Here is a 16,847-nt window from a genome sequence, read left to right as displayed (position 1 = left end):
GCCAGAGCTGAATGGAAGACTCAAACCCAAAGAAAAGCAGCCAAACCCGGTGTGGGTTGTGTTCACCCTGAGGCCTGCACTTGCACATCTCCTTGTACAGCAGGTTTGAAAGGTCCTTTCTTTTCACTGGAATTCAGTTTATTTACCCTATTGCACCCACAAAGATCCACCTTATCTGAAATGAAACACCTCTCCTCACCTAACAAAGCCTTTCAGCAGCTGTGTTGCACAGGCAGATTTTGGAAAAGTATTTTAACCATGTCCATACGAGACAGTTTCCCTCCAGCAATGAGAACTCTTGGGATTCTCCATTATGGAACACTAAGAACAGGAATCCACCTCTTCCAGCTCAGGGAACTGGGACATTCTGCTTGCTTGGACCCAATTTGTAATGCCAGGACTAGGGAGGATGGCTTCCCACTGCCAGAGGGCAGGGATGGATGGGATATTGGGAATTAGGAATTGTTCCCTGGCAGGGTGGGCAGGCCCTGGCACAGGGTGCCCAGAGCAGCTGTGGCTGCCCCTGGATCCCTGGCAGTGCCCAAGGCCAGGTTGGAGCAGCCTGGGACAGTGGGAGGTGTCCTGGTCCATGGCATGGGGAGGAATTGGATAAGCTTTCAGATCCCTTCCAACCTGAGGAATTCCATGATTTTCCCCATCTATTCCAAGAATAAAATTACCAGGAATTTGATAATCTGTAGCCCCGGTGTCCTTTAGGTGCAGCAGTTCCAAATGAGTGCTAAAAGCAACATTAAGGTTTAAATTTCCTTGTTTTTTCCCTCTCCAGCCTGTGATTCCAGCAGCTGGCAGCTTTCACTTCCCACCACAGCACCACTGAGGCTGGAAAAGCCCTCCAAGACTGAGTCCAACCATCAGCCCCACACACCACATTCACCCAATGTCCCCAAGTGCCACATCCACGCCTTCCTTGGACACCTCCAGGGACAGGGACTCCACCACACCCCCAAGCAGCCCCTTCCAATGCCTGACCACTGTTTCCATGGAGAAGTTTTTCCTTTATCCAATCTAAACCTCCCCCGGCACAGTTTGAGGCCAACTTCACAAGGTGCTCAACCATGCCAGCATTTCTTTCCTCCCAAACTGTAACTCTTGCAGGAGACCTCAGGAATACAAGATTTTCCACCTGCCACTTTCATAGATCTGCTTTTCATTATTTTTTTTTTGGCAGTCATCCCAAAAAGCTGGTATATGTGAAGCTATTCTCTCCAAATCCTACTTGGATAATTTGCCTTCCTGCTCAAGGAATAAAGTCTAACAATTCCTCTCTGTGCTGGTTAATAAATCTGCATGCTGCTTTCAGGGTTTTTTTTTTGTTTTCCAATAGAGAGACAAGGCTGTTCTATTTATAAAGGTCAAGTAAATTGTGTGCAGTCTGTGGAGCCTTAACATCTCTGTGTTATTAAAACAGAATATTTCATTTAAACAGCCCCTTTCAGAGAGAAAAAGAAATTTCTCCCACTAATATCTCTTCCCCCCTCCATTCTGAGTTAAGGTCTGTGCACTCAGAGGAAAATGCAAGTGTTTGTTTGTTCTTCACTTGAATTATTGAACTATTATTTTTTAAACACTCTACAACACTTTTACAGGTTGTTTGGATAAGGCACAGCCATAAATCCTGCTCGGCTGTCATGCTAGGAAAAAGCCTGGCAGAGAGAAAAGCTGCCAGGAACAGCAAAGGGGATTGGGGCTGAGGTGGGTTACACAAGGTTTAAGAGGCTTAACCTGGACAAAAGTGTTGCCTTTGGACAGATCTCTGCCATCTTCCTGTACTGGAATGATGTCCTGGGGCACTGGGACTTCCACATGAATTTCACATCAGGTCAGACAAGGATTCAAGAGCTGCCAGTGCTCAAATCTTCCTCAGTTCTGTGATTAAACCACACTGGTTTAATCTTTATCCGCTTAACAACAATTGCAAATAAACAGGTTTTTAGTGGTCAGAGTGGTGATTACGGTACAGCAAAATGGGGCAGACTGCTTAAATCCAAGGTAGCAGTACCTGTGGAGCTGCTGGCACTGCACAAAGGCCAGGCAGGCCCCCAGGAGCACAGCAAACCAAGGAGCAAACCCAGAAATCCCACCTAAGCTCATCCCAATCACAGCATTCCCAGCTGAACACTGTGCCTTGCACTGAAAGCACAGCACAGGAGACATTCCTCAGCTGGACCTGCACAGGAACCTGAATTCCTGATGGCATTTCGTGCTTGGTGATCTCCACCGTGGGCTGGTGGGTGGCTGAGAGCCGAGGGCTGTCCTGTGTCACCAACCCAACATCAAAGAACTCAGGCACAAACAAAACAGGGCTGAGCAAGGGACCTCCCCAGGCTGGTTATCGTATTCTCCCCCAGAGCAGCTCAGAGAAGTCTGTAAAGGCAGGACAAAGAAGTGCCAGGCAGAATTACTCCCTGTAGGTGCTCCAATTCCATTTTTCTGGACAGATATGCCCAGCACTGCCAGCTGGAAGCTCAGCAGCAGAAACCCCAGGTGACCAGCTCTGCCCCACGACAATCAAGCTGGGCTCCACAAAGATTAACTGCGCTCCCTTTAGATTAACAAAAGAAAAACAAACCCAAAAAACCCCCCACTTAAAGTTTCTAATCTGAACTTTAACTATTCCAAATTCTTCACATCATTAGCACATTTCTAATAGACATAAACCCAATTTTAAAGATTGCTGTGTGGTTTAGTCTCGGGTTACTAGGAAAAGAAAGCCTTAAACAAACCTGTAATTAACCTATAGCTGCATTAATGTTTGTTCTTTAGGTGGAAATTTGAGGAAAGCTTTTCTGCCTGTGAAAATCAATGTCCCTGAAATGAGAACACTGGAATTTTAAGTGTCCTGTTTTCGTTAAAGACCGTGCCTTGCTATTTAATCAGGAATGAAAAGTAATTTCTAATCACCAAGTGCCCGTGCTTATGAAGCAATTACAGTTAAGGCATTCTCTGGGATAGAAAAACTCATCAGCACTAAAAGCCGGACAGATGAAAGCCTGCAGTGATGGGCAGAGCAAACCTTGTGCTGACCACAACTCTCTCCTCCTCAGGTCCAACACCCCAAACTCCCAAACATATCATAAATTAGGAGACAAAAACACATGAACAGCATAAATACAACTGAAGAGGAGAAAATTAAGGAAAAAATGAACTTCCTACTGCTCTCTGGCCACCCCTGAGGCTGCAAGCAGCACTTGAAGCAGGCTGATGAAATCCTCCTTGTCAAAGGCAGCAGAGGAGTGTTGTGATCTGCACACTCCCTCTCCTAATCTGTTCTGGCAAGGCGATTACAGGAGCTGCTTCCTTTAAAAGAAGTCAAATTTATGCACACACGAATAAAGGGCTAACTGTACAATCAGTCCCAAGAGCAGTGCCAGGAAAAGAGCCTGCTGCAAGGGGAAAACGGGATGCAAAATGCAGCATGGAAGGGAAGATGCTGGTTTTTCAGCTCCTGATTTATCGGGATCAAAAAGGCCACAGTGATCATAGAATTCCAGAAGGGTTTGGGTTGGAAGGGACCCATTGGAAGGGTCCCATCCAGTGCCACCCCTGCCATGGGCAGGGACACCTTCCACTGTCCCAGGCTGCTCCGAGCCCCAATGTCCAGCCTGGCCTTGGGCACTTCCAGGGATCCAGGGGCAGCCACAGCTGCTCTGGGCACCCTGTGCCAGGGCCTGCCCACCCTGCCAGGGAACAATTCCTTCCCAATATCCCATCCATCCCTGCCCTCTGGCAGTAGGAAGCCATTCCCTGTGTCCTGTCCCTCCATCCCCTGTCCATAGTCTCTCTCCATCAGGCACTGCAAGGCCACAGTTTGGTCACCCCAAAGCTTCTCCTCTCCAGGTGAGCACCCCCAGCTGTCCCAGCCTTTCCTCCAGCAGAGCTGCTCCATCCCTCTGCTCATCCTGGTGCCTCCCTGGGCTCTCTCCAGCAGCTCCAGGTCCCTCCTGTGCTGGCCCCAGGGCTGGGGCAGCTCTGCAGGTGGGGTCTCAGCTGGGCACAGGGGCAGAATCCCCCCTGCCCTGCTGCCCAGGCTGGGGCTCAGCCCAGGGCACGGGGGGTTCTGGCTCCCAGCTCTCACCCCCAGCACCCCCAGGGCCTTCTCCAGGGCTTCTCCAGCTGCTCATCCCCAGCCTGGATTGATCCTGGGAGTTGCCCTGACCCAGGGGCAGCACCAGCACCTGGCCTGGTTGAACCCAGGGGATTCCCAAGGGCCCCCATGAGGAAGAGTTTGGGGGGTTCAGGGTTTTGTACCTGAGCCAGCCTGTGCAGACAGTGCTAAGGAAGGACAGAGGAGGGAACAAGGCTGGAGATGGGGACTGTGTGCCCAGCACTCACCTTTCCCATGTCCAGCAGGGACAGATGTCCCTCCCCTGCTGCTCCCCATCACTCTTCTTGCAGGGAACAGAAGCCACCAACAGCCAAGACATTTGCAGACAGCCCGAGAAGCAGTTTTGAGGGTGTGAGGGGGAGGGTCAAAAGCAGCAATCTGTTTATTTGGCACCTAAATATAGCCCAGTTAACTCAGCAAACATTTTCTCTCTACTACATTGCTATTTTGTCTGCGTGCAGAGGCTGCAAGGAACCAGCTGCAGCATCACCAGTTGATTACATTCTCTGATGAGGAATTTGCTTTTGTCCCTCAGCAGAAATTTCTGCCACGACGTGCCCCTGACCACTCTCCTGGGTCTTGGGTATGAAAATTCAGTTTTCTGCTAAAGCCCCAGCTTCAGCAGAAGGAGCTTTTCACCTCAGCCTTAGACAAAGGAGCTCAGCTCAGCCATGCCTGGCTGGGAATCAAGCTCCTGATAATCAAACAGGGCACATCAGGTGGCTGCTCTTCCAGGCTGGCCACAGGCTGATTAATTATTTCATTCTACACCAGGTTTATTAAGTTCTCTCATTCCACACCAGGTTAATTAATTCACTCCACACAACCCAGCTGCTGCTAAAAGAGAGGTTTCTCAACCAGCTGCATTCAGAGTGGAGCCTGTGCTCAGAAAAGCCTTCGTGGACAGTAACCAAAAATAAGATTGGGCATTTTGGGATTCTTGTTTAAAAAGCATTATAACCCTTCAGAGCATTTTCAGGGGTTATTTTGCCTTTGTTTTTTTTTTTTTTGTAATAGGACTGCACACCTGGACACCTGTAGCATGTAGAGGAAAACTTTTTCCATTATGAAAATTAGAATGAAATCATAGAACCCCAGAATGGTTTGGGTTGGAAGAGACCTTAAATCCCATCTCATTCCACCCCTGCCATGGCAGGGACACCTTCCACTGTCCCAGGATGCTCCAAGCCCCAATGTCCAGCCTGGCCTTGGGCACTGCCAGGGATCCAGGGGCAGCCACAGCTGCTCTGGGCACCCTGTGCCAGGGCCTGCCCACCCTGCCAGGAAACAATTCCTAATTCCCAATATCCCATCCCTCCCTGCCCTCTGGCAGTGGAAGCCATTCCCTGTGTCCTGTCCCTCCATCCCTTGTCCCCAGTCCCTCTCCAGCTGTTCTGGCACCCTCTGAGGCACTGGAAGGGGCTCTAAGGTCTACCCAGAGCCTCCTTCTCCAGGCTAAATCCCCAGCTCTCCCTGCCTTTCATCCAAGGAGAGGTTTCAAATGATCCATGACTGATTTTTTTTCCAGACTCACTTAAATCCAACCTTGCCTGAAGTTTTACCACACACACAGATCCCTGTCAATGCAGCATCTGATTTACTCTACAGATGAGTCCACAAACAGACAATTAATTTAACTTCTAAAAGCCGTCCCTGCACAACAGATGCTCCTTACAAAGCACAGGCCACGGGCAGAAGGAGAGATCTTCACTCTAAAATAAAGACCAAAACACCAAAATACACATCTACAATTCCTCTGCAGTGCTTTCACGCTAATTTGCTGAGGTGGCTGCCTTTTATCCTCAATGTTTGTATTGCAGCAAAGTGCACTTGAGTCAACAAAGCAATCCCAGAGAAAATGGTGTCAAGGCACCGAGTGGCTGTGGCTGAGCCATCTCAGGCTCCCCAGCCCAAACTGATTTAAAAAAAAAACAACAAAAAACCAGCTTTTAAGTCTTCTGAAACCACTGAGCACAAGATAGGTTTAAAATTAGCAGATATTGGTGGAAGGAAAAAAAAAACCCTGCTGTTGAGCAGTGAGAGATGGCCATGATGGGTCTGAAGCATCAGCAAGGGATGTTCAGGGTCTGCATCCTGCAGTCCTGCCCTGCCCGTCCCTCAGTGTCCAAGGGATTTGATGTCACCTGGTGGTTGCAAACATGTGGAATTTAAGGTGGGAAGGTCCCTCTCATCATTTTACTGGGAAGCCACACGGAGAGAGCCAAGGCAGCTCTAAAGGAGCCACAGAGCAAACAACCTGACAGCCAGGCAGCTTTTTTGTGCATCCTATTCTTCAGAGGAACTGATAAAAATTCCATTAAGAAGCTTGCAATAAGCATGGAATATTATCTCGCCGTGATAGATCAGTTCTTCAGCATGAGCAAAGGCACAAAATATTCCAGCTGCTGACCAAGGAAATCAGGATAGGTAACAGAGCTCAAGGCTCCCCAGGAAGCACCTAAGCCTCAGAAGGCTCCTCCAGCATATATTAAAACTCCAAATCCCTGTGAAGATCCCATTCTGGGTACATTCCACAAGCATCCATATTTTCCACAACGCTTCTGCTTTGCTCCAGTGCCCAAGGCAGCCGTCCCAAGTCACCCTTCCCAATCCTTCACCCTGCCAGCACAGCTTTGCTGAGCTTCACCATTTGGTTGCTACATATTCATGGATTTTCCATCAATAACAACTCTGCCACAATGCTCTGAACGTTGCTCAGCTGTATTTATTAAGCAGAAGCCTCCTTCAAAACCCTGCAGCCAAAATGTTTGTGCCCAGCCAGCTTAAACAAATAATTTGACTCCAGCTTACAACACTTGCCCATCACAGAGCACAGCAAGAATCTTTTGTGGTGAAAAACATGGAAAAAAATACGTGGCTATAGAGTAAGCCTGCCACTGAACAAGTCCTTTATAGCTCACAGCTGGACAAGGAGAAGGTGGAGAGCCACAGTGCTCCAGAGGTGACCTGTGACATGTCCCTGGCTCTGCCCCATCTCCACCAGGTCTCCCACGTGTTTGGCCTCACCAAACAGCCTCAATCCTTAGGGAAGCTTCTCCATCCAAGAATTATCCCAAACAGTGGGATAATTCTTAACCCAGATTTGTACAGCCCAAATGATGCCCTTAGCACCACACCAGTGGGTTCCCATTTGAGTTCTTTTTGGCTTTCAAGTTAAGAAACCATTACAGAAGATTCCCAACACCTGTTTTGTCTGTGCAAGAGTAACAGCACAAACCCAAGAGCTGAGATTTGATTGATGATCTCCCTTTTGGAGCAGCTGTGCCTACCTAGATCACACTAACATCATCCTTGCACAAAGTCCAAAGGGGAAAACTTGGGGATTTATGGGGGAAGGGATCATTTGTTCCCAGCCATGGACAAGGCATGAAGCACCTGGCAGGATGGTTGGGGAGAAAATAACAGTGGTGAAGGTGAACAGAGGGTGAAGCAGGCAGAGGTCAGGTCTGTCACTTCACAGAGCCCAGGTCTGTCACCCCACAGAGAGCCCAGGTCTGTCACCTCACAGAGAGCCCAGGTCTGTCACCTCACAGAGCCCAGGTCGGTCACCTCACAGAGAGCCCAGGTCGGTCACCTCACAGAGCCCAGGTCTGTCACCTCACAGAGAGCCCAGGTCTGTCACCCCCCAGAGAGCCCAGGTCTGTCACCTCACAGAGCCCAGGTCTGTCACCTCACAGAGCCCAGGTCTGTCACCCCACGGAGCCCAGGTCTGTCACCTCACAGAGAGCCCAGGTCTGTCACCTCACAGAGAGCCCAGGTCTGTCACCTCACAGAGCCCAGGTCTGTCACCCCCCAGAGAGCCCAGGTCTGTCACCTCACAGAGCCCAGGTCTGTCACCTCACAGAGTCCAGGTCTGTCACCCCACAGAGCCCAGGTCTGTCACCTCACAGAGCCCAGGTCTGTCACCCCACAGAGCCCAGGTCTGTCACCTCACAGAGCCCAGGTCTGTCACCCCACAGAGAGCCCAGGTCTGTCACCTCACAGAGCCCAGGTCTGTCACCTCACAGAGAGCCCAGGTCTGTCACCTCACAGAGAGCCCAGGTCTGTCACCTCACAGAGCCCAGGTCTGTCACCTCACAGAGCCCAGGTCTGTCACCCCACAGAGCCCAGGTCTGTCACCTCACAGAGCCCAGGTCTGTCACCCCACAGAGAGCCCAGGTCTGTCACCTCACAGAGCCCAGGTCTGTCACCTCACAGAGAGCCCAGGTCTGTCACCTCACAGAGAGCCCAGGTCTGTCACCTCACAGAGCCCAGGTCTGTCACCTCACAGAGAGCCCAGGTCTGTCACCTCACAGAGAGCCCAGGTCTGTCACCTCACAGAGCCCAGGTCTGTCACCTCACAGAGCCCAGGTCTGTCACCCCACAGAGAGCCCAGGTCTGTCACCTCACAGAGCCCAGGTCTGTCACCTCACAGAGAGCCCAGGTCTGTCACCTCACAGAGAGCCCAGGTCTGTCACCTCACAGAGCCCAGGTCTGTCACCTCACAGAGAGCCCAGGTCTGTCACCCCACAGAGAGCCCAGGTCTGTCACCTCACAGAGCCCAGGTCTGTCACCTCACAGAGCCCAGGTCGGTCACCTCACAGAGCCCAGGTCTGTCACCTCACAGAGAGCCCAGGTCGGTCACCTCACAGAGCCCAGGTCTGTCACCCCACGGAGCCCAGGTCTGTCACCTCACAGAGCCCAGGTCTGTCACCTCACAGAGAGCCCAGGTCTGTCACCTCACAGAGAGCCCAGGTCTGTCACCTCACAGAGCCCAGGTCTGTCACCTCACAGAGAGCCCAGGTCTGTCACCTCACAGAGAGCCCAGGTCTGTCACCTCACAGAGCCCAGGTCTGTCACCTCACAGAGCCCAGGTCTGTCACCCCACAGAGAGCCCAGGTCTGTCACCTCACAGAGCCCAGGTCTGTCACCTCACAGAGAGCCCAGGTCTGTCACCTCACAGAGAGCCCAGGTCTGTCACCTCACAGAGCCCAGGTCTGTCACCTCACAGAGAGCCCAGGTCTGTCACCCCACAGAGAGCCCAGGTCTGTCACCTCACAGAGAGCCCAGGTCGGTCACCTCACAGAGCCCAGGTCTGTGACCTCACAGAGCCCAGGTCTGTCACCTCACAGAGAGCCCAGGTCGGTCACCTCACAGAGCCCAGGTCGGTCACCTCACAGAGCCCAGGTCTGTCACCTCACAGAGAGCCCAGGTCGGTCACCTCACAGAGCCCAGGTCTGTCACCCCACGGAGCCCAGGTCTGTCACCTCACAGAGAGCCCAGGTCTGTCACCTCACAGAGAGCCCAGGTCTGTCACCTCACAGAGCCCAGGTCTGTCACCCCCCAGAGAGCCCAGGTCTGTCACCTCACAGAGAGCCCAGGTCTGTCACCTCACAGAGCCCAGGTGTGTCACCCCACAGAGCCCAGGTCTGTCACCTCACAGAGCCCAGGTCTGTCACCTCACAGAGTCCAGGTCTGTCACCCCACAGAGCCCAGGTCTGTCACCTCACAGAGCCCAGGTCTGTCACCCCACAGAGCCCAGGTCTGTCACCTCACAGAGCCCAGGTCTGTCACCTCACAGAGAGCCCAGGTCTGTCACCTCACAGAGCTCAGGTCTGTCACCTCACAGAGAGCCCAGGTCTGTCACCTCACAGAGCCCAGGTCTGTCACCTCACAGAGAGCCCAGGTCTGTCACCTCACAGAGCCCAGGTCTGTCACCTCACAGAGAGCCCAGGTCTGTCACACCACAGAGCCCAGGTCTGTCACCTCACAGAGAGCCCAGGTCTGTCACCCCACAGAGCCCAGGTCTGTCACCTCACAGAGAGCCCAGGTCTGTCACCTCACAGAGAGCCCAGGTCTGTCACCTCACAGAGAGCCCAGGTCTGTCACCTCACAGAGAGCCCAGGTCTGTCACACCACAGAGCCCAGATCTGTCACCTCACAGAGAGCCCAGGTCTGTCACCTCACAGAGAGCCCAGGTCTGTCACCTCACAGAGAGCCCAGGTGTGTCACCCCACAGAGAGCCCAGGTCTGTCACCTCACAGAGCCCCAGGTCACTTTTCCCAGTGCCAGATGCCAACACACAGCTCTGGCACACAGAACACTCCTGTGCTGGCAGTCACTGTGCCCAGGTGTCCCATCTTGCTGGAAACCCCCCTGCAGGCTCAGTAACAAAGCCAGCACGGGAATAGAGGGAGATGAGATGGATACATAACAAAATAAAAATTTTAAAACAAAAGCTAGTCCTCCTTCTTCAAAAATTTAAATAGTATTATATAATGTTAAAAAGATACGCATTCCAGACCACAAATAATTATTCAATTAAAATTAAAAATAATTTCAATATCATTTCTTAATTGAACAATTTATCCTTAACAAACATTATTAAAAAATACAACTTCATATTTAATTTATGAAAATAAAATATTATAAAACTATAATATAAATAAAAATGAATAAACATCTAAACCCAAGCACAAAAAAAGCTATCTCACACATTTAATCCCAACCTTAACAAAAAAACCCACAAAAACTCCACAGTTTCCCTCCTGTGCCTCACAGAGCTCAGATTCCACCAAGAGAACAGAAAGAAATCATGGATCTGATGGGCAAGAGATGTTCTCCCCTTTGTGCAGTCACTGTCTGAACAGTGATTAAATGTGCAAGGAGGTGTAAGGAGCAACAACAGGTACTACACATACATACCCAGTACAACAGGAATTACACACCCCCAGTACAACAGGTATTATACAAACCCCCTGGTTAGTTTGTAGGTATCTGCCCTATTTGTGTCCTTTTCCAGGACTCAGACACGAGCTGTGTACAGAGGCACACACCCAATCCCACATTTCTAATGGATTTATCCCTGGATATTCCCCAGCAGTGACACCTGGCTGTTGTCTGGTCCACGGGCAGGACTGTAATAAAGACAAGCAATGCCAAACACGGAGTCTCTGGAGCTGGGGCAGGGCACGGAGGTGCCCAGGATGCCATTGTGACAACAAAAACTGGTATTTGTGGACACCTGAACAACATGTCCAGATCTATCCAGACACCCTTAGGGATGTACCTGCTCCAGCTGGAAACTTACCCACCAGCCAGTGTCTCCAGGGGTTTACCTGCTGTGGTGTATTTATCCACAGCCACACTTACTCTGAGGTGCTCCTGTTCCTGCATGGCCTTCTCTAGGAGCCACAGGCTCTGCAGGAATGAATCTGCTCCAGGAAGGAACCTGCTCCAGGAAGGAACCTGCTCCAGCATGGATTTACCCACAGCCCCTGCAGGAATCAACCTGCTCCAGGAATCAACCTGCTCCAGCATGGATTTACCCACAGCCCCTGCAGGAATCAACCTGCTCCAGCATGGATTTACCCACAGCCCCTGCAGGAATCAACCTGCTCCAGGAATGAACCTGCTCCAGCATGGATTTGCCCACAGCCCCTGCAGGAATGAAACCCGCTCCAATATGGGTCTTACCCTGCTGTGCCATGAGCTTATCTATGGTCTCCTGATGCCTCAAGGTGTTCCTGCTCTGGGATCTCTCCTCAGGCCCCAATCCCTTTGGAGGTACAGACACTTTGAGATGTTCCTGCTGGAGGTGGAAGCCCAGCACCACCACCCACTCACAGCCCAGCTGGGATGGGGGAGACAGTCAGAAGGGCAAAAGGGAAAAAACTCATGGGTTGATATGAAGAAAGTTCAACAGGTAAAGCAAAAGCCACATTCTGTGTTTTCCATGGGCAGGGGGGTGTTCAGCCATTCCCAGGAATGTGGGGTTCCATCCTGTGCAATCCTCCTTGGGCAGTTGGGATCAGCTGGCTCTGTCCCCTCCCTATTTCTTGTGTAGCCCCTGCCTGCTGGCTGGTGGGGCAGGTGAGGAGCAGAAAAGCCCTTGGCACACCAGAAAAGCTGGACTGGCAGGAAAATCCAGCCTCCTGTGGGATCTTGTGCTGCAGTCACTGGAGGTTCTCTGCCTCCAGATGCGCACAGGAAACAAGGCTGGTTTTTGACAGAGATGCAAAGTCTGGACCCTGCTGGATAGCACAGCTGTGTAGAGGAAGAGCTTTGGGATTGTCGGGGAAGAGAATAAACAGCATCCATGGGAAGAGAGAAAAATCTTGGAATTTTTTGGAATGTCTTCTTGGAACAAGACATCCAGGGAAGTAACAAAGGTCTCAGGATGGTGCTCCACGCCACAGAACACAGGAGCTGCTGAAGGAGGTTCATCTCCCCCAGCTGACCATGCCCACCCTTAAGCTTCACACAACCCTCTACCTTTACTCATTTGGGCAATACTGCAATCTGAAGGCAAAGAGCTGGAGGCTAACTCTGCATTTCCAGAATGCCTGATCTTCCATTTCACCTGCAGGAATTTCTCAGGAGTTTAAGAGGCAGATTTGGAAAGCCTCTATAGCTGAAGCCAGGTATCATTCCCAACAAGCCTTAAGGTACAGCTGAGTGGCACTATTTGCATCACATTTGCTTTATCTACACTTTCCTGAAGTGCTTGGCCACTGCCCTGATGTGCTGCTGGCAGTCCCAGGGCCATTGATTTCCTCTATTCACCAGAAATATCACCCACCAAGAAGGTTATTTTCCTCATTTAGCCTGTGGACTCCAAGAGCAGTAATGAATTCCCCTCAGCCGCCGGATCTCTGCACACAAATGACATCAAATAGGCAGTTTAAATCCTAACAAGCACTGACACAGCCCAGGGACCCACTTCCACTGGGGGCAGGGAACACTGGCTCTCCATTTCCATCACACCCATGTTATTTACTCCTGAATCTCAATGATACTCTGCGGTCACAGAAACCAAAAGCTTTTCCACGTTTGGATTTGAAGGGACCTTAAAAATCACCTCGTTCATGGGCAGTGACACCTTCCACTAGACCAGGATGCCTTCCCACAGTCCTGCTGGTTCTGTACAAAATTGCCTCCTGTCCACTGACATTAAAGCCTGACTGTTTTCCCTCCTAATAAAAGTAAATTTGCATGAATGCAATACTCCCCTACACATGCTAAATACAAGAGTGCACATACATGTCATTACATATATATATATATTTCTATTCACATCCAACACAAAGTGTGTGTGCACTTACGAGACTGCAATTCAATTTTCCATCAAGCCAGGCAGCTCCACTATGATTTCTCCTCTTTGTTCACATCACCCACAGCCACCACCTCAGAGAACATTAAGTAAGCGAATAAAATGAGCTGGCCTGGCCTGGGCACCTTCTAAATTCATGTCAAGCCCAAGTCACAGAGCTGCTGTGCAGCTTTCCTGACACAGCTGGGGTGTTTGACAGGAAACACCTCCAATAAATGTGCTCACAAACCGAATCAAAGAAGAGAATTTGGGGAAAGAATCACTGCTCCAAGCAGGAACTGTTGCAGCCTGACAAGGAGCTTTTTTTCACTGATACCCTACTTCAAGTTTGCTCCTAATGAGCAAGGTCCAAACACAGCCCAAAGACCCCAGACTTCAGAAAGTCTGACAGCCCATTTTCGACTTGGAAAGCAGGCACTGCTGTTGAAGTTTGGCTCTCCCTGCTCAGGCTCTGGTTTCCAAGGAAACCAGTGGCTGCAAGAGCCTTGCAAAACGCCGGTCCTGTGCTCCTGCTCGGAGCACCCTGTGCTGGAGCTTCCCCTGACACCAGCCCTGCCAGGAGGGGCTTTAGCAGCGTTTCCAGAGCCCCTGGATGCAATTCCAGCCGTTCAGGATGTCAGGATGCACAGAACATACCTGAGTGGCTGCACACTTCAACCAAACCACTTTCTGTAGCTGCTGAGAGGAGAAAGGCATTATTGTCATGGTTCAGGCTCCAGTGTAGCAACAAATACTTTTGTTTTTTCCTGTTCTCTCTGCCCTTCAAAACAAAGGCAAGCAACACAAAAGGCGAATGTCAGGCACTTCTCTGCCTGCACGTACCCGCTAGAAACGGCAGAGCAGCAGATGAAAAACATTTACAGAAATATTTAGGCTTCTTCCTGATGCATGTGCAAGGATTTGGGCCCCACGAAAAGGCAAAAGCAAAGACCAGCAGCACGGGCAGCAAGGACTGTCACTGATGGCAGCGAGTGATGTTTAATCCACCTCCAGCTCAGCTTTCCTGGACCCCTTCCCTCAGGAAGATGTTTGTATTCTGTAACTCTTATCATCCTACAGCATCTAGCTCAAGCAGGATAACCACAGAAACTGATATGGAACAATTCACTGTATCCTTTTTAACTCTCGAAAGAAACAAATTTTCCCCTTGACTCCTATTTTCCATCTGGTGCTCAGCAAGTTCAGGACTCACTGAGTCCTCACTCCTTCCAGAGGCAGCTGGCAGGGCTAAATTCCATGCTACTATGTCCATTTCTGTTCAGTTTCAGAACTCTGACCCAGCTTTTTTATTATTATTGTTAATTTGAGAAACATAAGACACATCCTGTGTTTAGGAACATGGGATGCCAAAGTTCAGAAATGCTTTCACAGAGGAGTCTGGAGAGAAGGAATTCGTGTCCGTGGCCTGGGGACCTCATTTTGTGTTGAAGCACTTTAAAACTCTCCACCTACAGCATTCATACAGCTAAGGATGAATGTAAAACAGCTCAGACAAGTACAGGTAATTATTCCAGTGGTACAGATAAAAGGGAAAAAAAGTTAGTTCTGCAGAAAATGAAATTATGGAGCTGTATTACAATTTTAAAAAGAGTCTCTATGTTAATTACCAGCTGTTAGTGTGCTCAGAGCTTCTGTACTTGCTGAACAGTGTTGTTTTGCATACAACCACCGAGAAAATGTCACTGTAGTTTGTGAAAAGAACTACTTTGCTTTAAAACACAGTTTACTGACACCACACTGCTAAAATTAATCTCCAAAAGCAGCAGAAAAACCCAGGGAAGTCTGTGTTGCTTGTTGAACAGAACTAAGAATAAGTGACATTGCGGCGATGTTTTATCTTGCAATTAAACTCATCTCAGCAAGAACCAGTCAGAAGATGACAAAACAACTACGTGGCTTTAATAGCTTTATTGGGAGATTTGTTTTTTACCTTCCTTTGAGTCAAACCCCTCTGGAGCTTACACTCAGCGCAGACATCACCAGCCTGAACAAGCGTGTTGAAAAATGACCCAAAACATTGCTTCAGTAGAGAAAAATCATAGTTCTGTGCTTAACAGCCTAACACCACTCAGCCACCCCTTACTACTGCGAGTAACCCAAACCTCAGAGGGCTGTAATGTATTACACAAGGAGCTGAGCTGTCACAATGTCCCCTTGTCACTTGCCAAGGCATTAAAGCACTGGCAGCGTGAGTCACACGAGTGCACAGAGGGGAGCCCCATCACTGCCACCACCGCCGAGCCAGACCTGTCAAAACACGGCGACATCACGCTCGGCTGCCTCGCTCCACCACTCCCCTTCCCGTGCTCACAGCTCTGCCAGGGAGAGCATCACCCCTCACAGCACAGCCCCAAAATCCTGCCCCTAAACCCTGACCCTTCAGGTGCACCGAAAAACCCCAGTGACATTAATGGATTTTTGTCCATCGAGCATCAGCTTAAACCACGTTCAGATGGATTCGACATTGCAGCACACGAAAGCAACCACAGCATTTAACAGCTCTCACAACAAGTGGTAAATGCAGTTCAATTAATTGCTCGCTGGACACATCAGAGTGGACTGACGGAAAAAAAAAAAAAAAAAGAAGGTTGCAGCACTACACTCATCTCTGCTGACTGCTCGGGGCAAGATGCTTCACCAGAAAGTGACAGGACTCAAGAGGCCACCGCCATCCCAGCCCCTGCCCCACATTCCAGCAATCCATCACTGCAGGAGCGTGCCTCAGTGTCACTGTGGTATTTTATGAAAATCCTTTCACTAGGATTTTCTGCTGAGAAGCCTCAGAAAATAAATGTAGACAATAACTACCTGATGGCTGTGGAACGTGGTCTGGAGGTTGTTCACCAACAGGTGCATCTTGGATTGGTCTCATGTGGATTGTTTTGATTTAATGGCCAATTGCAGTCCAGCTGTATCAGACTGTCTGTCACGAGTTTTTATTATTCATTCCTTTCCTAGCCTTCTGATGTATTCCTTTCTCTATATAGTTTAGTATAGCATTTTTAATATAATATCATAATATAATAAATCAGCCTTCTAAGAAATACAGAGTCAGATTCATCTCTTCCCTTGTCCTGGGACCCATGAACACATCGACACCTCAGTTCCTCCCCCATCACCTCAATCACCAGTTCCCAGTGGTTTCACCATGTATCAACCACCCCCCCAAATTCCTGCAGGAAGAGGAGACAGTGAAGGGAGAGGAGTTTGGGTAATTTCAGGGGTTTTTAGATGAAACTGCAGCATACATAGCACTGATAAACACCAGAAGAGCATTTTGTACCAATATCCTTAATAGAAAGTGCTTTCAAGTATTTCTGGGGGTTTTATGACTATTATGATCACTTAAAATACACCTCTAGCCCCCAGAGGACGTGCACATTCTCCTTCAAAGAACCAATCTGGCCGTTGCAGGGATTTGTTAAACCTCTTGTACGGTTGTTGTACTTTCCCTAAGGCTATGCAACCAAGTATTTTATATTTCTTAAACCAGACCTCTTAAATACAACTCACAGGCTGCTCCTCCCCTCACAAACGAGTCTCTGGGATTTTGGCAGATTCCCCAAAAGTCTGCTAACTCCCCAAACCAAGTTATTTTTCGTTTTACTC

The 16,847-nt window shown here is 49.6% G+C and overlaps 1 protein-coding gene and 1 long non-coding RNA gene across 7 annotated transcripts in view; one reads left to right on the top strand and one right to left on the bottom strand.

Annotated features, from left to right (window-relative positions):
• PRKG1 (protein kinase cGMP-dependent 1) overlaps positions 1–16,847 on the bottom strand; it is a 368,725-nt gene that overhangs the window by 318,393 nt on the left and 33,485 nt on the right. The window contains exon 1 of one of the 6 annotated variants that reach the window (XM_064429926.1): positions 4,354–4,469. The exons of the other annotated variants lie outside the window; for them this stretch is intronic. Within the exon in view, the coding sequence (XP_064285996.1) occupies positions 4,354–4,445 (92 nt within the window). The 5' untranslated portion in view covers positions 4,446–4,469. Of the gene's footprint in view, positions 1–4,353; positions 4,470–16,847 lie in introns of those variants that run through there. 6 annotated transcript variants of the gene reach the window in all.
• On the top strand, positions 10,096–11,069 carry LOC135306284 (uncharacterized). The gene is made up of 3 exons (XR_010367083.1): positions 10,096–10,154; positions 10,688–10,814; positions 10,929–11,069. It is a non-coding gene; the product is annotated as an uncharacterized LOC135306284 (long non-coding RNA).

Source organism: Passer domesticus, chromosome 8, assembly GCF_036417665.1.
Source record: "Passer domesticus isolate bPasDom1 chromosome 8, bPasDom1.hap1, whole genome shotgun sequence".
In the NCBI taxonomy this organism is placed as follows: domain Eukaryota; kingdom Metazoa; phylum Chordata; class Aves; order Passeriformes; family Passeridae; genus Passer; species Passer domesticus.
Note: the sequence above shows the minus strand (reverse complement) of the source record. Positions and strands in the feature narration are given on the sequence as shown.